The following is a 23535-nucleotide window of genomic DNA, read 5'->3' on the forward strand; positions in this document are numbered from 1 at the left end:
AGGACTCACTGGAGAAGAGCCTAATGCTGGGAAAGATTGAGGGCAAGAGAAGAATGGGACGACAGAGAATGAGGTGGCTGGATGGGTCACTGAAGCAGTAGGCGTGAGCTTAAATGGACTCCAGAAGATGGTAGAGGACAGGAAGGCCTGGAGGAACATTGTCCATGGGGTCACGATGGGTCGGACACGACTTCGCAGCTAACAATAACAACAATTCTCTCTTAGCCCTAAGAAAGAGGCAAATGGAAACTACTTTCAAAACCTTGCCAAAAAAAAAAGCAGGGACTTGTCCACGCAGTCTCCAGGAGTCAATGCTGACTAAAAAGCATTTAAAAAGTGAACACATCTATGTCCAGTGTCACATTCCTTTAGGGGTAATCTGTTGAGCTGCATAATGAACTTGAAGCAAGAAGAAAGAAAAGCACTCTTTTGACTTCCCCTATCTCTTTTAATTAATAAGCGGTGAAGACAAAAAAGATAATTGAATGAACCGCCCTGAGTCCCTACCAAGGAGAAGGGCGGTATACAAATTAAATAAAACTTGAAACTTGAAACTTGAATTCTTACTAGAGGCTTAAAGTGCTTTCTTGCAGAGAAGATTAAAAATGCCTTATCCTTCTGTAGTTGAAGACCGTTCAGTTCAAGACCAGTTAAGAGAGACCCATAATAGGATCATTTGTTGGTGAAAAGCTCTTCAATAGTTGATACTCATCAAGTGAAAACACTTAAGAAGCAGACTGAATACACAGACCACCTGATCACTTCCTTTCCTGCTAGGGAAAAATATATTCTACTACTTTTTAAATTGTAAGACTTCTGGTTTTTTTTAATCTATTCATGTAATTTAGCATATCTGAATCATTTTGCTAATAGTTTTTTTTTCCACCAATGAGCAAGAGGTAATCTTACACACAGTGTGATCTTACACTGTACATACTTATTCAGAACATGTTCCATTGAATTAGGGGAATTAGCATCAAATTCTAAATTTTATAACAAAATTTGAAATCTTTCTAAACCAAAGCTCTTTGCTACAAGAGTAGCTTGTTACATTTAATTCAGAGAGACTCTCCTATCTCTGCCAGTCCATGGTTTTCTTGATCAAAGAAAGGCCAGGAAACAGATTGCTTTTAACACTCAGAACTGGAATGTTACATTATACTGAAATATGCAGAAGTGCAAATCAGGTTGTTAAGATTCACTTCAGGGCTGCTTTCTAGTGAATGGTCTCTCATCCAATCGCTGATCTTCCATTATTACCTACCAGCAGATTTGCACTTAATTATTCACACTATTGGGAAAATGAAGGCAATTTCTCAATACAATGTTAAGGCACATATTTTGCATTCATTTTATGTAGGCCATGAGATAGCTAGCATTTGAAGCACTCCAGATTCACAAGAGTGTTTGTAACCAAAGCCAATTTATAGCCAAATTTACTTTTTTGTATGTGATATATATTTGTTAAGCTTTGATACATTAATTCTTCCAATCCATCACCGCCCAATGCAACACTCTGATACAAAGAAAAGTACTTGAAATATGCAGGGATATTCATATACAATAACACCGGTTGGCAACTCTTTCAAACAACTGCATCTTTTCTTAGGTTCACACAATTGCCCCTTGCACGGCAAGAAAAGATTGTTTAGTTTAAGGGCTATATGTGGCTAAAAGGGCTAAAAGATGCTATATGCATATTCCAAAGCACTTTTCCCCAAAATCTGTATTGACAATATCAACCTATTATTTTTAATAGCACTAAGATTATCTGTGCTTATGGAGATTGCAAATTGGTCTTCAATTTGCAGACAGAACCACTGCAGGGAACAATGGAGTGAAAATTATTAGATAACGACAACATTCACATGAGTTGAGTAAATATAAAGACATTGACAAATGCATAGAGGGCAGAGAATACAGCTACCTCAGGGTGTATAAACACTGAAGGCCTACACTTCAATATTAAAACTAACCATCTGCAGCCAGCTGCAGGGTGATTATATCTACATGAAGCCAATGAGATATTAAAATGGGGGGAGGGACCAGCAGGCAGAAACTGTACTGATGTACCCAAATTATTGGCCCTATTCAATCTCCAAGAGACTGTGTCATGTTCAGCATGAGCCATTCCTCCCTGACTCCCAAACAATTTTTGCAAAATACTTTTCCTTCCAAAATATTCTTTAGACTCTAACTGGCATTAGCTAAAAATATTAATTAATTTTAACCAAAACCTATGGCTTGTTCATATGAGGAGAGAGAAAGAGGAGAGGGCAAGAGAAAGAGGAAAAAAAACCATGTACAATAAATAAGGAAGACTAAAATTCATATACAGATAGTCTTTGTTTACTGACTACAATTGGTTACAGCATAATGGTCGCTAAACAAACTACATGACTTAGAGCGAGAGATTCTGCAAAGATTGCTGGCTGTTGCCTTCTCATTCGTTTCTTTCATACAGTGTCCTGTGCCTGACCCATTTCCCCCCCTCTTTTTTTACCTCTCACAGATCTATCACTTCCTGATCTGCTTTTCACACAAGCCCTGGGGCCACAATGGTTAAAATGCGGTATTGCATGTAAACCCTCCACCAAAATACAGCTGCTGTCTGAAACTGACCAGAACTTAATCAATTTCACATCGAAGGCTTTTGTTGTCCTAAATGTATGCATTGGTCAGAAAATGAATCTTTTATTACTGTCACATTTGTCACAGTCACTATCCAAGGCAGTTAGTAAACAAGGACTACATGTTCAGGAAAAGTATTTGCTGTCTTCTCTTGATTTTCTAGGATAATGTTTCTCAATCTTGGCAATTTTTAACATGAATGAACTGGGGAAGATGTGGGGGCTGAATTCCACACATCTTTAAGTTACCAAGACTGAAAACAACTGCTCTAGAAAAACAGGGAAATTGACTAGATGATTTTATCCTCTTCTCTTTCTACCTCATTTTTGTAGTTTTATTAAATATTAAATTAATATTAAATATTAAATTTTACATAGCTTAACTTGACAGTAGCCGCATCCCAAAGGGGAAGAGATTGAGAAATAGATTGTATATTTTAATACTCTATCATAAAACACAGATATTCAAAGCAATCAAACCACTAATAAAATTGCCCAATTAAGTTTATGGGGCATGACTGTAATCCTCTAGGAGTAAACTCCACTGAACTTAGTAATGTTTACTTCTTATTACATACAGTCAGCATTTAAAATGCACTGAGCTTTTATAACAGATCTTTTGCCAACTGAAACATAACCTTTAACTTGTAATTAGAGATACATACAATCTTAAAAATAAGTGTTCTCAGTGAAGTTCATAGTCAACAAGAGTTAAGTCTGCTCTATTTTGATTTTTAAAATACTTAAAAATATACTAAAAATATATTTTTATTTATACTTTTAGTGACTTTCCCAATTTAGGAAAATTTCTGGCTGAGTTATTATAGAAACAAAAGACTAAAATCCTATCTGAAATATGTTGGGTTGAGCCCAGGTGTATGAGTAGAATTGACTTACATTGCAAGATTACCAAGATTAGTCTTTTTTAACTTTAAAAAGCTTCCATACTTATAATAGCATCAGGTTCTTTGAACAGCAATGAGTCTTCTTTTCTAGCAATTTCTTTACTGATTATGTCATCGTCAGTGTCAACTTTTAGCATTCAGACAGAAATTGCTGAAATCATAATATGACTTATGTTAGATTTTTGGGACTAAGAGGGGGCACAATGGCTCAGAGGTTAAGATGCTGGGCTTGTTGGCTGAAAAGCTGACAGCCCAGGTTCGAGACCTGAGCACTGCATGAACAGATCATGCCAAACAAATCTTATTTCATTCTTTGACAAAGCGACTAAATTAGTGGACCAGGGAAATGCTATGGATATAGTATATTTGGATTTCAGTAAGGCATTTGACAAAGTAGACCACAACCTACTTCTTGTTAAGCTAGAAAACTGTATGCTAGACAGCATCACCACCAGATGGATTCTTAACTGGCTGATAAACTGCATTCAATGTGTAGTCCTTAATGGAACTACATCTACATGGAGGAAATTAAGCAATGGGTACCCCAATGTTCTGTTTTAAGGCCAGTACTTTTCAACATCTTCATAAACAATTTAGATGAGGGAATAGAAGGGAACTATTCAAATTTGCAGATGACACTAAACTGGCAGGAATATCCAATACCCCAGAAGATAGGCTCAAGATCCAGATGGAGCTTTACCAACTTGAACATTGGACCCTATCTAACAAAATGAAATTAAATGTAGAGCAAAGAAAGGTTTTACATTTAGGCAAGAAAAACCAAATGTACAGGTACAGATTACCTGAAACCTGATTCAATAGCAGTATCTGTGAGAGGGATCTTGGAACAATCACTTACATACTGGTATGAGCCAGCAGGGTGTGGCAGCAGCCAAAAAAGCCAAAGCAATCCTAGGCTGCATTAACAGAGGGATAGAATCAAGATCAGGTGAAAGTGAAGTATTTATACCACATTATAAAGCCTTAGTAAGACCACATTTAGAATACTGCATATGGTTTTGGTGAACATATTATAAAAAAAGATACTGAGACTGTGGAAAGAATGCAGAAAATAGCAACAAAGATGATTAGGCGGCTGATGGTAAAAATATATGAAGAACGGTTGCAGAATTGCTAGTCTAGTGAAAAGAAGAACTAGGGCTGACATGATAGCAGTGTTACAATATTTAAGGGGCTACCACAAAGAAGAGGGAGTCAACCTATTTTCCAAGCATGAGAAGGCAAGACAAGAAGGAATGGATTGAAACTAATTAAGGAGAAAAACAACCTAGAACTAAGGAGAAACTATTAACCATTGGAACAACTTGCCTTCAGAAGTTATGGTTGCTCCATCACTGGAGGCTTTTAAGAGTGGACAGCTAATTATATAATAATTATAATACTAATAATAAAGTTGGAAGGTTGGAGGTCATCTAGTCCAACCCCCTGCTCAGGCAGGAAACCCTATACCATTTCAGACAAATGGCTGTCTAATCTCTTCTTAAAACTTCCAGTGTTGGACCATTCACAACTTCTGGAGGCAGGTTGTTCCACTGATTTATTGTTCTGTTAGAAAATTTCTTAGTTCTAAGTTGCTTCTCTCTTTGGTTAGTTTCCATCTGTAATGGTTCAGAGATGGCGAACCTTTTAGAGACTGAGTGCCCAAACTGCAACTCAAAATCCTCTTATATATCGTTGGGTGCTGGGTGGGCGTGGCCCATTGGGTGGGTGTGGCCCATTGGGTGGGCATGGCTGCGGTGTTAACGGCAGACTGGGTGGGACTAAAAAGTTCAATCCATCAATTCCAACTTTATGAGAAGTTGAAATTGATTGATTGATCCTTTTTTTTAAGCGAAAAGGTTTTATAAAACCCAGCTGAAGGCCTAGGACTGGGGCAATGGCACACGTGCCCACAGAGAGGGCTCTGTGTGCCACCCGTGGCATGTGGGCCATAGGTTCGCACCACAGGTATAGGGTCTACATGAGCAGGTTGGCTGGAAGACCTCCAAGGCCTCTTCCAACTCTGTTAATTCTGTTATCTTGAAAAGCACAATAATAGCCAATTTGCCTATCTTAAAAGTCCTCCAGGTGTGTTTTCTGTACTATAATACTTGTGATGAGATTTGTACTGCAATATATATGATAGTATCAGACTAGGAACAACTAAGTAGACAATATTGGGCTAGGTGGAAACATTTACTGGAGTCACCTACTGGCTATTATCATTGCCTTAGAGACCCTACGCTTCATTTTGCTGCCATCTTTTATTGATTTTATTGTAATTTCTTTTGATTATTGTGAGCCACCCAGAATCACGTGGCATACACTTATTACACTATGGTTTAGTGAGTTCACACAGCAGACACTAACTACACCATAAACCTTAATTTACAGAACAGAATAGCTGAATTCAGAGAAAATATCAAGTCGAAACCAGGCAATCTACATAGTACAGCTTCATGCTTTTACGTATCTGGTCTAAGGCAACTTTTGACGTTCCTCGTTTTAAAAATATCTTCAACTGGAGGACAGGTAGAATAGACGCCACGGCTAATAGGTAAAAAATCGTTCTGGGTGGTTTATTGTTTAACTACTACCCAATTGCTTATTACCCTTTATTATCGGACGCCCAGAAAATGTTGAGGAGCTGTATTCAATACGGGGGCGTATGTATTAGTGCAGGGGTCTTCAAACTTGGCCCTTTTATGACTTGTGGACTTCAACTCCCAGAATTCCTCAGCCAGCGATGCTGGCTGAGCAATTCTGGAAGTTGAAGTCCACAAGTCATAACAGGGCCAAGTTTGAAGACCCCTGTATTAGTGAGTGTTCACATTTATTCGAAAAGCAAGCCATCCAAATGTCTCCAATTGCGAGGAAGGCAGGAAGGAAGGAGTGAAATAACAGAAATGTTGGGACAAGTTATTACTAGGGAAGGAAATACAAATCTGGTCCCTATTTGGCCTCTCTTTCTCTCCGCTCTTTCTCCCCCCCCCTCCTATTAAAGCCAATCTCAGGGCAACCGCCTCGGCGACAACTATTGCGCAGGCGCCCGAGGACCATCGGTCACGTGGCAGGAACCAGGAGAGGGGGCGGAGCTGAAGCTTCGTAGCGTCGCTCGGCGTCCATGGCAGCGTTTTCAGTCACCGGAAAGATGAGTACTTCCGCCTTCTGGTCTTCCTGCCGTGGAGGATTCGGCGGGGCTTAGGCCGCGCTCCGCCAAGCCAGGCTTAGATTGGGTGCCATGCGGCGGCTTTGGCCGCCGCCACCGCTGTCGCTTTTGCTGGTGCTGCTTTCGGCGGCTGCGCTGTCCGGTGGAGGAGCCGCGGCTCCCACCTCGGAACGTCTTTCCGCATTGCCGCCCGCTCTGCCAGCCGGGCGGGCGGAGCCCGACGATGCGCCCTCGGACACGCCGGGCGGCAGCGGCTCTTCTGTCGGCGAAGGAGCGCGGGGCGGCGGCGCGAACGGGAACGGCAGCATGGCCGCCGCGCCCCCCGGCTCGCCGGTCAACCAACCCATGACCCAGCGCGCCCTTTCGGTGCTGGTCCTGGCCAGCGCTGCCCTCATCGTTTATTTCGTCATCCGGACTGTGCGGTGAGCAGCGCCTGAGCCAGGGGTAGGCAACCTCGGCTCTTTTATGACTCATGGACTTCAACTCCCAGAATTCCTGAGCCAGCTTGGCTGGCTCAGGAATTCTGGGAGTTGAAGTCCATGAGTCATAAAAGAGCCGAGGTTGCCTACCCCTGGCCTGAGCCTTTCCTTCTCTCTCTGTCCTGGGAAAAACTGTAGACGCCCCCCACCCCACCCTCTTCCCCGGGTTTTGCCCTCTGACCGTGGCCCGTGCGTGGACCTCGACGTAACTAAGCCTTGAGTTTTTCCGAGGCGTGGGGAGAGAAAGCTTGGTACAGGTAGTCCTCGACTTATGACCACAATTGAGCCCAGAATTTATGTGGCCAAGTGAAAAATTTGTTAAGTGAGTTTTGCCTCATTTGACGACTTTTCTTGCCACATTGGTGAAGCGAATAATTGCAGTTGTTAAATTAGCAGCATGGTTGTTAAATGAATCATTGACATTACTTGTCAGAAGGTCGCAAGAGATAGTCACATGGTCCCAGGACACTGCAACTGTCATATAAACCAGTTGTCTAGCATCGGAATGTAAATCATGTGACCGTGAGGATGTTTCAATGGTCATAATGTGAAAAATGGTTACTTTTTCCATTGCTGTTGTAACTTTGAACAGTCACTAAACAGTCGAGGACTACCTGTAGTTTGCTTCCTGTGGGCCCTTCTTCCACTTCCTGCCCTGTTAGTCTTTCCACGTCTTACATACATTTCTTTGGCTCAGGTTAACTTTAGAATCTTCTTTTTTTAATCTTGTACTGTTTTTGCTGGGAGTATCTTTGCCATTTATGTGAGTGTGGAAGGTTAATTTTGTGGCTCACATAATTGTTTTGAAGGCCTCGTTTGGGTTTTACATTCCTTCACCACCCAAAACAGGCCACCTGAATACAGTTAATAGACAAGTGGGTGCCTAATGCCTCCTGTTCTTATACTGAAAAAGATTGGTAGGATTTAAACACAGTTTAAACTTCAAGTAACCAGAAGGTGGCTTCAAATTAACATTCTGTAAAACTGGCAGGTCATAATGTGGAGAATAATCAATGTCATAGTTCGAATTCCTGCCAAGTTACAAAAGAGACAGGCTCTTTCTATCTTATACTGTGATTCAGAGACTGTGCAGTACAAATCTGCATGGACTAGGACTACATGGACTTCAACATGTGATAAATGCAGACCAAAAAATAGTGATACAAACATATACTTATGGGTATAAAGGATATTGTATTTTGTCTACTCCTTTCTTTCTCTCTCTCTCTCTCTCTCTCTCTCTCTCTCTCTCTCTCTCTCTCTCTCTCTCTCTCTCTCTCTCTCTCTCTCTCTCTCTCATCTCTGCAGTGCTTACAGAAGCACTGATACCACCTGAGATGTAGCTAAAATGATGACTGACAGATGAAGTCTGAAATGCTTACCCAATCCTGGAAAGAGGGTTTAAAATGAATAGTTCTAGGATCGTAACAAAATACTGCTAGTTCTTAACTTATGAGCACAATTGAGCCCCAAATTTCCATTGCTAAACAAGACCATTGTTAAATGAGTTTTGGCTCATTTTACAACCTTTCTTCCCATAGTTAAGTAAATCACTGTGTAAAGTTTGTAACACGGTTAAGTGAATCTGACTAATCTGTTGGCTTTGCTTGTCAGAACATCACAAAAGGTGATCACATGTCCCTGGGACACTGCAGCCGTCATAAATGCATACCAGTTCCCAAGCATCCAAATTTTGATCATGTGACCATGGGGATGCTTCAACGGTTGAATGAAAAATGGTCATAAGTAATTTTTTCAAGTGTGGTAACGTCAAACGATCAGTAAATGAATGGTTGTAACTCAAGGACTATCTGTATAGCAATAAAAGATAGCTTGTAGAGATTTAAAGGAAGAATTAAAAAAATGATTGGTATAAATTTGTTAAGTCTGATGAGCTATTGAAAGGCCTAGTTTCAAGTGGTTACCAGTTGCATAAAACAAGGCTTTTGAAAGCTTAAAAATCATCAAAAGATAAAAGAATGTTCAGTAAGTCATGTGAATTTCATTTGGTGTTAATTGGAAGCTAAAGATGTAGATAAATAAATGGAAAGATTGATCCTAATAAAACTTATCTAGAGCAAGATTCCTTATTCTTCTTGCATAGATACCGAGTAGACTTTTAAAGGGATCTGTTAAACGTTGATGCTAACTCAGATTTTGAAGACTCTTTTGATTTCTTGATCTTTCAAAGTAGCCTTTTCATGGTATGTCCAAGAGATTAGTGGGAAAGTCAGTTTTCACTAGACATACACCATAGATATTTAATTGAATCTTTGATGAAATAAGCAGATATATTTTGGTAAAGTCTCTACCCTAAATACAGTTTAAGCTTTATTTTTAAAAAAGTATCAGATGTGTTTTTAGGAGAAAATATTTGCTTTAAATTGGTATGCTACATTTCAGTATTTTCTGTATGATGAGCTGTGTAGTACTGTGCAAGGGGAAAATCCTTAGTTCAAATGTTCTTCATATAAGCGTGACAAATGTGCTCCTTGAATATTTACCTACATGAAGCATAGATTTACCAGAAAATCAGAAATCTGATAGTACCTTTTCTGACAAGGCATAAGCTTTTAGAGGCTATAGTTCACTTCATCAGATGCAACTCTTAAGTTTTGTAAGTGCTAAAGGTGCTGTCCTAGCTTTGGTTCTTTCAAACTTCAAAATTGTGCACATGAATTGCAGAGGTTTTTTTTCCTTCAATTTATTTTATTTATAAAGCCACATATGAATAACTATTTTCTGAAATATTGAACAGTATCAGAAATATTTTAAATTTATATGTCACTCAACTCACTACCCAGAATGACTCCAAGAGCACTTTTTAATACATACATAAGCTCCCTCCAGAATTTAAGAGAACCAAGGTAATCGGCATATTAAAACCTGGAAAAGAAAGCAACAAGCCAGAAAACTATCGCCCCATTGCTCTGTTAAGTGTTTGTTATAAACTACTTGAAAGGTTGATACTTAACAGAATTGGACAGAAAATTAACGAATAAATACCGATTGAACAGGCTGGGTTTAGATCTTATCGGAGCTGTGCCGATCAAGTCCTTAGTCTTACTAGCCACATTGAAAACAGCTATCAGAATAAATTGAAAACATCTGTTGTATTTGTGGATCTCACAGCAGCATACAATACAGTGTGGAGGGATGGTCTGTTAAGCAAATTCCTCCACGCTGTCCCTTGTAGGACCATGGGCCGCCTAATAAATAACATGCTCTCAGCAAGGACCTTTCAAGTCATCGTGGGCAATAAAATTAGTAAGCAAAGACATCTGAATAATGGACTCCCTCAGGCTCTGTATTGGCCCCATCCTTATTCAACTTATATATTTCCGATATACCACCCACGCTATCAACAAAGTTCTCTTACGCTGATGACTTGGCATTAGCATATAGCCACAAGGACATTAAAGTTACAGAAGGTGTACTTACAGCCGACCTTACAACTCTCAGCACATACTTCCACCAATGGAGGTTAATCCCAAGCATAAGTAAGACAGTCACATCATGTTTCCACCTTAATAATAAACTGGCAAAAAGAGAACTCAATGTATACCTAAATAACAAATTGCTCCCATATGAGGCAACTCCAAAATATCTGGGGGTCACCTTAGACAGGACCCTGTCTTTTAAAAAACATATTCAGAATATGGCTGCCAAGGTTAACAGCAGAAACAACATTCTGCAAAAACTATGCAGAACAACTTGGGGAGCTTCAGCTCCAACTCTTCGATGCGCAGCCCTTGGGCTTTGCTACTCTGTAGCGGAATACTGCGCACCTGTATGGATAAACAGCTCACATACAAGACTTGTTGATGTTCAACTCAACCATACGATGAGATTAATTACTGGGTGCATAAAATCTACACCTATTCACTGGCTACCAGTTCTTAGCCACATACTTCCCCTGCACTTACGATGACAAGCTCTCATTCGGGAGTATAGTAAGATCCTGGTAAACTCCTCTCTACCCATTCATGCCTATACCTCTGATCTCTTAAGATGTTGATTAAAGTCAAGAAATCCACCACTCCTCACAGCGCTTAAGCTGCTGGCCGAACATCAGGGCACTATACAAAAATGGATGGAAGCATGGAGTAGCTATACCTCCCAAGATATTTCTGAGCATATTAATCCTAATAGTATACCTCCAGGATTTAATCTACCCCGACGCATATGGGTGACATACAATAGAATTAGAACGACTCATGGGGTGTGTGCCGATTCTCTGTATAAATGGGGAAAGACACCTTCAGCACAATGTGATTGCGGGGCTCCCCGGCAGACTATCCAACATATAGTGAGGGAATGCACTAATAGAAGATACCCAGGAGATTTTAAGGACTTCCTCTGCGTAACAATGGCAGCTACTGACTGGATCTCCAAACTCGACATTAAACTCTGAAATGTTATTTCTGTATTCCTCTTAGGTTTTATAATTGCTTCTTTTTTAAAAAAAATTGTTTTAACTGTTCTAACTTGTAAATATGAAGTGCTTTTAATTCTGTGTGTGACCAGCCATACGCTAAATAAATAAAAAATACATGCATACACACACACACACACACACACACACACACACACACAAACACACACACAGGCAGATATACCAGTAAGCTTGTGCATGGGATTTCATTTTCTTGTTCAACATCATAGCAGCCATTTCTCAGAATCACTGACACCATTGTAATTAAAGGCCAACAAGCCAGTATAAACAACGTCTTTTGAGAGTGATTTTGGACAAATAAAGGGCAATGAAATATTCAGTGAGTACAACTATTGCTTTAACCCAAAGTTCATGCTGTAAAACTACAATTGACTCACTGTTCATCTGGCAATATCACCTTATTTGCTGAAGTGTTTCTTTTAATTCTACAATATTTATAAGTTATTCATATGCACCTTATTTTCTTGAATAATATAATTTACATGAGAGACACAAGTAATACTGTAATACTTGAATGAAGAAGTGGAACACATACCAGATTTATATGGTTTGAATGCTTCATTTTTATTTTGTATGCTGAAAGTTCAAATCTAATTCTACTCATATTAGTCTTCCTCGTCCCTGATTAACACACTGTAACATTTGTATTTTTAGACTTAGGCGAAGAAACAGAAAGACACGGAAATATGGTGTTCTGGACACAAACATAGAAAATACAGAGCTGACACCTTTAGAGCAAGATGATGATGATGATGATAACACATTGTTTGATGCCAATCATCCTCGAAGGTTAGTGTCTTTATTTCTGGAGGTAAAATAATAGGACAGAAGGGATTATAAAAACACATTTGAAAACCAAGCAGAATGTATTTATAAAGTAGATATTTTATACAAGCATATATTACTATGTAGCTTCAAATATTCCTCTTTGATTAGAGATTATGGTTATAGGAGCAGTGTTGTGCAGTTTTTGAAGGAAGATGTGTGATATCTTCACTGTAAATGAAGCAAACAATTATATGCAACCAGATGAACGAGGATACGAAATCCATAGCCTTTTGATTAGATGGCAATATTCACTCTTTATAAAATAAGCTACAAGCTTGTCATTGCAGTTTGTATTATATGTTAATATTTTAGGCATTTGATTATTTGTAATGTTTGTATTTCCTGGGGAGGGAGGGCTATTTTACTGTTGCACATTGTGTTTTCTTAAAACTGTGCTCCAGAAATGATAAATTATGTTTAATTAAATAAGACTTCTGTCTTGTGTTCTATTCTTGGTAGTAATTTATTTTGAAAATATTGAGAGCAGCAGTCTCCCAGGTAGCAGAGACTGTCTGTTTATTGTAGCTTTGGTTTTCACTTACAGCAATCAGGTTTTGAAATATAGATAATATCTCCCATGGTATTCTGCCTTTTTTAATCATGTTTCAGTAGCTTTCTTGTGTCTTGTACAGAAAATCAATATTGTAAGCTTAAATATTAAGGCTTTTTTATAAAAGGCAAGCCATTTTTTATGAGTAGAACAAAAATCTGTATTCTTTAAAAGAAACAATATGTGTTTTGCGTATACACTATTTTTAGTCAAAACTGACATGGAATATCTAAAAGAAGGATAGCAGTTGCAAGCGATGTTCGCTGGATGCTACTCTAGAAAAATTCATGGCAAATTTAACCTGTGATTGATTCCCTTATTAAACGGATGTAAGAGATCTATCAAATTAGGCTGCTTATAATTTCAGCTAAGATAGAGTGGGTTTTTAACCTACAAATCTTTTTAGCCAACTGGCTCTTAGCCTACAAATTTCTACCATGATTGCATAGTATGGGAAAAATTATAGACAATATTCCAGTCTAATGCTTTCTACATGTATGAGTCTGGAGAGAGAGAAATCTATTAAAAAAGAATTGGAGCGAAATGCATTTCTGATAATTACTGGCAATACAATTCTGTAAAAATGAATTACAAATTTATTGTTAAGAATGGAGAGTGACCATGTCATTCTAGAATTTACCATAATATTAGCACAGGTAACTGAACATAGACTAGTATTTTAAACTTTAAGAGAGTTGACTTCAATAAACTAAGAGAAAGATTAGGGATGATTCTACGACTGGGAATCCTAGGGAGAAAAACAGTTCAGGATGCTTGAAGAACTCTGAAAATGAGATAATAAAGGCTCAAACAAAAACAATACCACAGAGAAAGAAAAACGAGATTCCAGATGAAACCAGATGGTTGCACAAACAGCTCTCCAACAAACTTGAGGAACAGAAAGGACAAGTATAGGCAACATATACATTTAATAAATTTAATAAATAAATCTAACCAGGTCTTCAAGGATTGGGGCCAGACAAATCTCTGGATATGATGTTCTATGGGGTAGATGTTATAGCAATATATTACAATACATTGGATAATATGAGATCCTACTTTTGTGAATATTGAATTTAAAAATATGTAACCATGTTAATTTGGGTGACCAGGTTTTGTTTATTTTTTTTCTCTTTTTCTTTATAGATAAGTATGTGCCTTGTGGGAAAATATTTCAATTGTGGAGCAACAAAAGAAAGCTGTTTGGAAGGAACGTGAAGCCAATATCAAAGTTGAGGATATGAAATGTATTATGACATCCTTAGTTTGTTGCAATAAATACTAACATTTTATTGTACCTTTTGTATATACAGAAATATTGTAAGGTGAAAGCCTATGGAAATAGTGCACTAAATTTCTAATCTATTTTCAACAGGGTATTTTCTGCTTATATTAATTTGTGATCTTTTTGAAATTCTTTTGTGGGCCAACTTTTTTTATGTAAACTGTGGTAATTTATTTTTTTGAACTCCTTGCAGCTAGCCAAATCTAACCATGTGTCAGAGGAATGTATGTTCTTAGTAAATTAGATGTATCCTGAAGCTCTGTGTGAATGATGTAAATAAATGTTTACAGTATTCCTAACATTCATTCCTTGTTCTCTGAATCTGTTGGTTTTAGATGTTGGGATTTGGATGGAAGAAAAATTGCTTGCAATTATTGAACTGATCTTCCATTAGTTGAGTTTGGAACCACTTTTTCAGCAAGTATAAATTAATGGAACTTTTATTTATTCTATGCCTAGTTTCAAATGCCATAAGCTAGTTAGATAAGAACTTCTTGATGTCTTTTAATGTAAGATGTGCAGAATTGCTAAGGCATCTATCAGCATTTTTCTATGTGCAAGCTTTTATGGAAACTGTTGAAGAAAATCCCACCATTATAATAACTGGAAGTATATCAAATAATTTTATATAATAGGCCCATACAATATAACTGAATTTCTCATGTAATAATGGCTCAGTTTGTTGTATGAAAATGTATGGGAATCTAATTATTCAGAAATGAAACCAACTATTCAAAGTTTTTTTTTACACACAAACACATACTCAGCTATTCCTTGTTTAGTGGCTACCTCATTTAGTGACCCTCTGCAAATGCCATGGTAATTTAAAATCTTTTTCCAACCAATGTGCAAAATTTTAACCAAATTTCTGCATGCTACAGTGACAATAAAAGTGGCCTTGCTGCACAAGAGAATTTTATTCAAATGAGACAGCAACAGCCTTGATTTTCACAGCATCTCTCACTCATGTGGATCCCTTAGTGATCATTTTGCTACTGATCAAGGGAACATATCACTAATGAGAGGGTGTATGTACAAGGTACATAATTTTTAATTCTTAAAAGTGTGGTATAACGTACCCTTCTTTTCCCACTTTCATCAACAGTAAAATTCAACTCTTTGAAAATAGGATTGATAAATGGAAGATTCTTGGTATTTAGAAGAATTAGGAAAATAATATTATTGCCGTATTTTCCGGCGTATAAGACGACCCGGCGTATAAGACGACCCCCGACTTTTAAGAAGATTTTCAAGGTTTTTCGTCTTATACGGCGGAAAATACTTACATGCCAGTTGCCAAGTGTCTGACACAAGCCTGATTCAGCCCCTTCTGATGCAGATGGTGCAAAGCCTCCCTTTTGAAGCCCAAAGGGGCTTTTCCTTCCACCCACCCATTTGAGAGCACATTTGCAGACGGAGCAGCCGCGTGTCTGGAGTCAAGCCCCACCCAGGAGACGGTCAGCCAGGTGGGCTCGGAAGACGCGCTGGAGAGGCGGGCTTGGGGCGGCCATGCCGAGGCCGGCTGGCGAGGGCCGCTGCGTGGTCTGCGGGCGAGAGGGGCGCCAGGCCCGCCGGAAGTCCCCGGAAGTTCCCCAAACTTGGAACGGCCTGGCGGCGGGCGGGCGCTCCCTCCCCGATCCGCCGGGGAGCGTCTCCCAAAGCGCAGTGTCTGGCGGCTGGGAGTCCGTCGGCCTGGTCGCTGGCGAGCTGGCCCGCGGCTAGGGCCGTGGCCCAGGAACAGGTAGCCGGGTGCGGGTGGGGGGAAGGAAAGCCGGGCGCGGGCTTCTGCGGCTGGTTGCGAGGCCGGATGCGGGCGTCTGCCGGGAGAGATAGCGGGCAGCAGGGCGCGCTCTGCTTATGCTCAGATGCCGCTTGGGTGAGGGGGAGGGGCTTCCTGCTGCTCCCGGGGTCTGGCGTTTGCAAGGGGGAGGGGAAGGGGCTTAGGCTCTTGGGGGTGGGAAGGGAGAGTCACAATGGAGGGGGGACTGGACTAAGGAGGCTTGAAGTTGCTTTGCAAGAACGGGGATGCTCGACTGATTTATGTTTTTTTTCCGGCGTATAAGACGACCCGGCGTATAAGACGACCCACCAACTTTTGAGAAGATTTTCATGGGTTCACAAGTCTTATACGCCGGAATATACGGTATATACTATTTTTGATTTAGAAGAAATTATATATATGTATGTATGTATGTATGTATGTATGTATGTATACAGTCATGCTCGAAATTGTTGGCACCCCAGAAATTTTTCCAGAAAATCAAGTATTTCTCACAGAAAAGTATTGCAGGAACACATGTTTTGCTATACACAGGTTTATTCCCTTTGTGTGTATTGGAACACAAGAAAAAAGGGAGGAAAAAAAGCAAATTGGACATAACATCAAACAAAACTCCAAAAATGGGCCGGACAAAATTATTGGCACCCTTTCAAAATTGTGGGTAAACAAAATTGTTTCAAGCATGTGATGCTCCTTTAAACTCACCTTGGGCAAGTAACAGGTGTGGGCAATATAAAAATCACACCTGAAAGCAGATAAAAAGAGAAGTTCACTTAGTCTTTGCATTGTGTATCTGTGTGTGCCACACTAAGCATGGACAACAGAAAGAGGAGAAGAGAACTGTCTGACGACTTGAGAACCAAAATTGTGGACAAATATCAACAATCACAAGGTTACAAGTCCATCTCCAGAGATCTAGATTTGCCTTTGTCCACAGTGCGCAACATTATCAAGAGGTTTGCAACCCATGGCACCGTAGCGAATCTCCCTGGTCGTGGACAGAAGAGAAAAATTGATGAAAGGTTGCAACGCAGGATAGTCCAGATGGTGGATAAGCAGCCCCAAACAAGTTCCAAAGGAATGCAAGCTGTCCTGCAGGCTCAGGGAGCATGAGTGTCGGCGCAAACTATCCGTCGACATTTAAATGAAATGAAACGCTATGGCAGGAGACCCAGGAGGACCCCACTGCTGACACAGAGACATAAAAAAGCAAGATTACAGTTTGCTAAAATGTACTTGAGTAAGCCAAAATCCTTCTGGGAAAACGTCTTGTGGACAGATGAGACCAAGATAGAGCTTTTTGGTAAAGCACATCATTCTACTGTTTACCGAAAATGAAATGAGGCCTACAAAGAAAAGAACACAGTACCTACAGTGAAATGTGGTGGAGGTTCAATGATGTTTTGGGGTTGTTTTGCTGCCTCTGGCACTGGGTGCCTTGAATGTGTGCAAGGCATCATGAAATCTGAGGATTACCAAAGGATTTTGGGTCGCACTGTAGAGCCCAGTGTCAGAAAGCTGGGTTTGCGTCCGAGATCTTGGGTCTTCCAGCAGGACAATGACCCCAAACATACGTCAAAAAGCACCCAGAAATAGATGGCAAGAAAGCGCTGGAGAGTTCTGAAGTGGCCAGCAATGAGTCCAGATCTGAATCCCATTGAACACCTGTGGAGAGATCTTAAAATTGCTGTTGGGAAAAGGTGCCCTTCCAATAAGAGAGACCTGGAGCAGTTTGCAAAGGAAGAGTGGTCCAAAATTCCGGGTGAGAGGTGTAAGAAGCTTATTGATGGTTATAGGAAGCGACTGATTTCAGTTATGTTTTCCAAAGGGTGTGCAACCAAATATTAAGTTAAGGGTGCCAATAATTTTGTCCGGCCCATTTTTGGAGTTTTGTTTGACATTATGTCCAATTTGCTTTTTTTCCCTCCCTTTTTTTGTTGTGTTCCAATACATACAAAGGGAATAAACCTGTGTATAGCAAAACATGTGTTCCTGCAATACTTTTCTGTGAGAAATACTTGATTATCTTGAAAAATGTCTGGGGTGCCAACAATTTCGAGCATGACTGTATATATGTCAACTTATTTTGCCCATTATTCATAATACATTGAAACTCCTATATTTTGAACATAGTAATTTAGAACAGTTTTTGTCCAAATAATGAATCATTTCAGTTCTGTAATGTTAAACATTTCTTGAGTCAAAACTTTGTTGGAATATCCACATTTGCTAGATATCCCAATAGATTATAAAAAAAATTACCTACAATGAAATTATTACTCTGTACTGCAGTTATTCGTGTAAGTCTGATGGATTGCAAAACTTTTTAAAAAGACAGAAAATTTGCAATATGTTAATACTAGTTAGTCAGATGTTCATTAATGTTTTTGGCTTTCTTCAACTGCAGGAGAGCACAGTACCAAACTTTACTGGTCATAATGTTGTTGTTGTTAGTTGCGAAGTCGTGTCCGACCCATCGCGACCCTATGGACAATGTTCCTCCAGGCTTTCCTGTCCTCTACCATCTTCTGGAGTCCATTTAAGCTCACGCCTACTGCTTCAGTGACTCCATCCAGCCACCTCATTCTCTGTCGTCCCCTTCTTCTATTGCCCTCAATCTTTCCCAGCATTAGGCTCTTCTCCAGTGAGTCCTTCCTCCTCATTAGGTGGCCAAAGTATTTGAGTTTTAGCTTCAGGATCTGGCCTTCTAAAGAGCAGTCAGGGTTGATCTCCTCTAGGACTGACCGGTTTGATCGCCTTGCAGTCCAAGGGACTCGCAGGAGTCTTCTCCAGCACCAGAGTTCAAAGGCCTCAATTCTTTTGCGCTCAGCCTTTCTTATGGTCCAGCTTTCACTGCCATACATTGCAACTGGGAAGACCATAGCCTTGACTATACGCACTTTTGTTGACAGGGTGATGTCTCTGCTTTTTAGTGTGCTGTCTAGATTTGCCATGGCTTTCCTCCCGAGGAGCAAGCGTCTTTTAATTTCTTGACTACAGTCCCCATCTGCAGTGATCTTGGAGCCCAGGAAAATAAAATCTGTCACTACCTCCATTTCTTCCCCATCTATTTGCCAGGAATTGAGAGGGCCGGATGCCATGATCTTGGTTTTCTTAATGTTTAGTTTCAACCCAACTTTTGCACTCTCCTTCTTCACTCGCAACAACAGACTCTTCAGTTCCTCTTCACTTTCTGCCACTGGTCATAATACACTAAATATAATGTTTTGAGGGGTTTTTGGGTTCTAATTAATCACATTATTTATAAAACCTGGATTATTTTATATTTCAGAAAAGGATCCAAATAGATGTCTTAACTTAAAACTTAATTTATGCAAAACATGTACAAATGTATGTATATGATTAATACACATCAACAAAGGTTTGCAGTAATTTAGAAATAAATGCAAGTGAAATCTGAATTCACTTAGAGCAAATTAGCGTGTTATTCCCAAATGTCTGATAAATTAGAAAATATATCATCCATAGCAACGTCATTACACAAATGACAGAAATTATATTTGTGTAAATATGCAAATGATATAAAACGAGTTACGTACAAGAATTTCACAGCAAAGCAAACTTACATCTTTGAAATATTTGGGTGATCTCTTAAAGTGAGTAAATATTCTTAAAAAGCCAAATTTTAATCTTTTTTCACACAAAGCAAGACTGTTGGCTGGCATATATCAACAAGTTAAGGGAATACAGCCTCAATCATCTTTGCTACTTTGAAGTTTGTGATAAGGGGCTTTGATATTCCGTATTAAGCAGACTTGGAGAAATTTCAGAGGCTCTTACAACAACAGGTGTTAAAACATGATTTAAGCCAAGAAAAATTAAGTATTCCGACTGTCTATTCACTGATTCACTTGGGGTATAAAGAGACAAAAGGTAAAACACAGCCTTGCAAATTCTAATAGCTTATCTTGATAGAGTCTTAACATTATTACCATATTGGTCCTTCTTAAAGGTTCTGGAATCTTGTCCAGTAAGGTATTATACAGTTCTGCCTGTCTTGGCAATCTACTTTTGTTATTTCCTCCTCTTTGTATTCTTTTAAAATATTTTTAATTGAATCCTTGTATTCAAATTCCTGGATTTTGTCATGGATTTCCTTCCCATTCAGTACCACTCCTCATTCTCTTTTTGTCTGGTGTATCTTTTTCAAGTTGTATCTTTTGGTTCTTGTATACCATTCAAGAGGGGTTTTTTGCTGCATTTCTGTAATGCCTATTAAAACATATTAAGAGAGCTAGTTGTTTCCATTTGTTCCCCATCATCCATGTATTTCTACACAGGTGCTGAAAACATTGGGTCATATAATGTGATGCATTCCTTTTTGTTACTTATATGCTCATTATTGGACTTCTCCATGTTCTGTGTATCATCTCTTGTCATGTATGTAGTACTTGGAGTCTCTTTTCTGTGGTCTCTTCCCCCACAGAATACTGTTAATAGCCCTCTGCATTAGATTTGCAAGGTATCTTCCAAACATCCTGTTCCCACCTCTCATGCAGCCCATTTCTTGCCAGGAATTTCTCATCACAAGTATGTCCCATGAACAAGAGGATCAAAATTCTTCCCATTGGTACCATCTGTGTTGTCCATTTGTTTGCTTCCAGTATTCCTCTCTGTTCATGAGCTACAGAGAGTAAAGAACATTCCACTTTTGTACTCCCTGCTCCTTCATTATCACTTGTAATGTTTTTAAGATAATATCTGTCTATGTCATTTATTTCCATATGGATCTGTAAAAAGTAATGTTTGTCAATGATCTTAAAAGGTATTAGGTGCTTTTCTGTCACATAAATGTGAATCCTTGGAAGGTATCATATTTCTCTTAAATAGTCAAATCATGTCCCCATATTGTTGCTTTGGTCTTGTCAATATCCTGTCCCTCGTCACAACTGCCTATAGCTTACAGCCTCCAAGGCAAGTCATCCTTTACTTACAAAGCCTGTAGAATCCTATTCTTCAGTCCTTGAGGCTTGTGGCAGCTGTTTCCATGCAGGGGCTTTAGAATCTATTCTGAAGAACCAAAGAAAAAATGTTCTTAAAAAGTATCACATCCATTGTGTAACGTCCATCCATTTGCCCAGCTTTCTTTTATTTTCAGAATAACTTCTTAGTATATTGTCCTTCCTGTGAAGGATCCATGAAAGGCACCAGGCTAGAAAGCACGAAACTATGAGTTCAAATCTCACCCTAACTGGAATGTGGACGTAACTTTCTCTCCTCAGAGGGTCAACAGCCTGCACTTGTAACGTGTTTCCTGTAGTAGCAGTTCCTCCATTTCCATGTTAAAAGAGCTGGGCTGTGGGATATGCATCTTCACCTCCCTAACCAAACTCCTGATTGTTGTCCTTGTTTGTCCATTCAATGAATTTTGAGTATTACCTTTTTCTAAGAAGATGGGCTAATGAGCTTTAGTCTATGAAAGGAACTTCTATTTAAAGGGGGCAAATGACAAGATATGTTGTGTAAGTGAAGTTCCTTTCAAAATGTTAAATGATTATTTGCAAAGCACTTTGGGACTATCAGTGAAACAAGTGTGCTTACACATGTGCAAAGATCTGCAAAGTAGCTATGCCATAATTTCCGGATGTAATTTCTTTCAACCTTTTGTAGATACATCTTTCATTCATGCTAAGTGCTTTGGAAACAGCACCCTTTTCAATCCTTTTCACTGTCCTAGTCTAAGAATGCCTCTATAAGGATTAAAAATCTTGTACATAAAGACAGTGTTCTGCATAGTAGCAGCTTTCTGTTTATATATGTTTAGTTTAAATTGCAAAATGTGACTGGCTAAGAAAAGTTTGGAATCCACACAGTAGATTATTCTAATTAGGTCTTTCCATTTTGGAGGTCCCAAAAGTTTACTTGCTGTCAAAGGTTCTGAACATTCTCCCCCGCCCCCACCACTCTTTTGTGACATAACCTGTCAAAAAAATGGTGATCATAAAGAAATAGTTCTCTCTGTTCTCATTTTCCTGCTTTTATTTAATTTGCAGAATGGCTTCTAAATATGGATTAACTGGATTAATAGCCACTTTTGAAAGACAGCTGATACAGTAAAAAAGTTTAAAAACCTGTACAATAATCTATATGAATGTCATAATAATTTTGAGGTTCAAAATAACATCTTTTTAAATAATAGAATGGCTGACATGCTAATATAATGTCAATATTTTCCAAGTACTTTTTCATTTTTCATTTGATAGCAAGAGTAGGAGTTAGAGAAGCTTCTACTGATTCCTGCAAAAATCTGGAACAATCTCAAACTTAACAAAGCATCTTCCTGCTATGATTGTGGTCAAACATGAACACAACACATTGTCAAAGACTGACTACCTTGTTGGTAGAGGTACAGTCTAGGAATATTTGGGAGACAAAGGAAATAGAAGCTTATGTTAGCAGAGTTTTGAAACAGTAACACTATGTGACATTTATCATGAACATGAATATTAAATCTGCAAAGTATTTTGTATAATATTTGGGCCATCCATTGAAGAGATCCTTTTAGGTCAGACTAATTACTACTAGTGTTTTTTGAGAGATTTAATTCTTCCTATATTGCTATTCATTCAGTAACAAGAGGCTTAACATTTCAGTCTTATATTTTGTTAACAGAGCAAATTGGTCAGTGTCCTTTTGTGACCAAGGAAATGCACTTACTTTCTTTAAATCAATGTTTATATTAAGAATTTTATTTAATTCTGAGGTGAAACTTAAAACAGATGTACAGATAAGGAATCATACCATCGTAGGGCTGGAAGGGATCTCAGAGGTCTTCTAGTCCAACCCCCTGCTCAAAGAGTCTTATACCATCTAGTCAAATGATTGTGCAGTCTATTTTTTAAAAGCTCCAGTGATGGAGCACCCACAGCCCTAGGAGATAAGCTATTCCATTGATTAATTGCTCTTACTGTCAGAATATTTTTCCTTACTTCTACAATAAATTACATCTCTCTTTGATAAACTTCCTTCCATTACTGCCCTCCGGTGCCTAGAGAATAAGACCCTCAAGTACTGGAAGACAATTATGTCCTCCCTAATCCTTCTCTGTGATAGGGTAGACATACCTAGGTCCCTCCACAGATCATCAGACAATTCAGCCTCCAGACGCTTTATCACCTTTGTTGCTTTTTCTGCACACTTTCCAGAATGTCAACATCTTTTTTGTAGCCAGAACTGGACATAATATTCCAAGTGTGGCTCGCCAGTGCAGTGTAAAATTGTATTATCATTTCTCATTGTGATATCTCTGTTGTTGCAGTCTTAAGTTTACATTGGCTTTTTTGGCAGCTGCAGCATACTGCTGATTCACACTTAAGTGGTGATCCTCTTGGACACCGAGATGTCTGACACAGTTTATGCTGTTGAGCCAGGTGCCACATAATCTATACCTATCCATCTTGTTTTTCCTGCCTAAATATAAGATCTTACTTTT

The 23535-nt window shown here is 39.1% G+C and overlaps 2 protein-coding genes across 4 annotated transcripts in view; one reads left to right on the top strand and one right to left on the bottom strand.

Annotated features, from left to right (window-relative positions):
* The window catches only part of SLCO4C1 (solute carrier organic anion transporter family member 4C1), a 726014-nt gene that overhangs the window by 14635 nt on the left and 687844 nt on the right, over positions 1-23535 (bottom strand). The window lies entirely within an intron of this gene.
* Positions 6653-14601, top strand: FAM174A (family with sequence similarity 174 member A). The gene is made up of 3 exons (XM_081317510.1): positions 6653-7126; positions 12294-12428; positions 14164-14601. Exons 1-3 carry the CDS (start codon positions 6777-6779, stop codon positions 14165-14167), a joined length of 489 nt encoding a protein of 162 aa, XP_081173636.1. The 5' UTR covers positions 6653-6776; the 3' UTR covers positions 14168-14601.

This window comes from Vipera berus (genome assembly GCF_964194415.1).
Source record: "Vipera berus genome assembly, chromosome: 2".
Classification (NCBI taxonomy): Eukaryota; Metazoa; Chordata; class Lepidosauria; order Squamata; family Viperidae; genus Vipera; species Vipera berus.

Coding starts and splice junctions, on each gene's coding strand:
- FAM174A (XM_081317510.1), top strand. CDS start 6,777: ATGCGGCGGCTTTGGCCGCCGCCACCGCTGTCGCTTTTGCTGGTGCTG. Junction 7,127..12,293: donor TTCGTCATCCGGACTGTGCG/GTGAGCAGCGCC, acceptor TTGTATTTTTAG/ACTTAGGCGAAGAAACAGAA.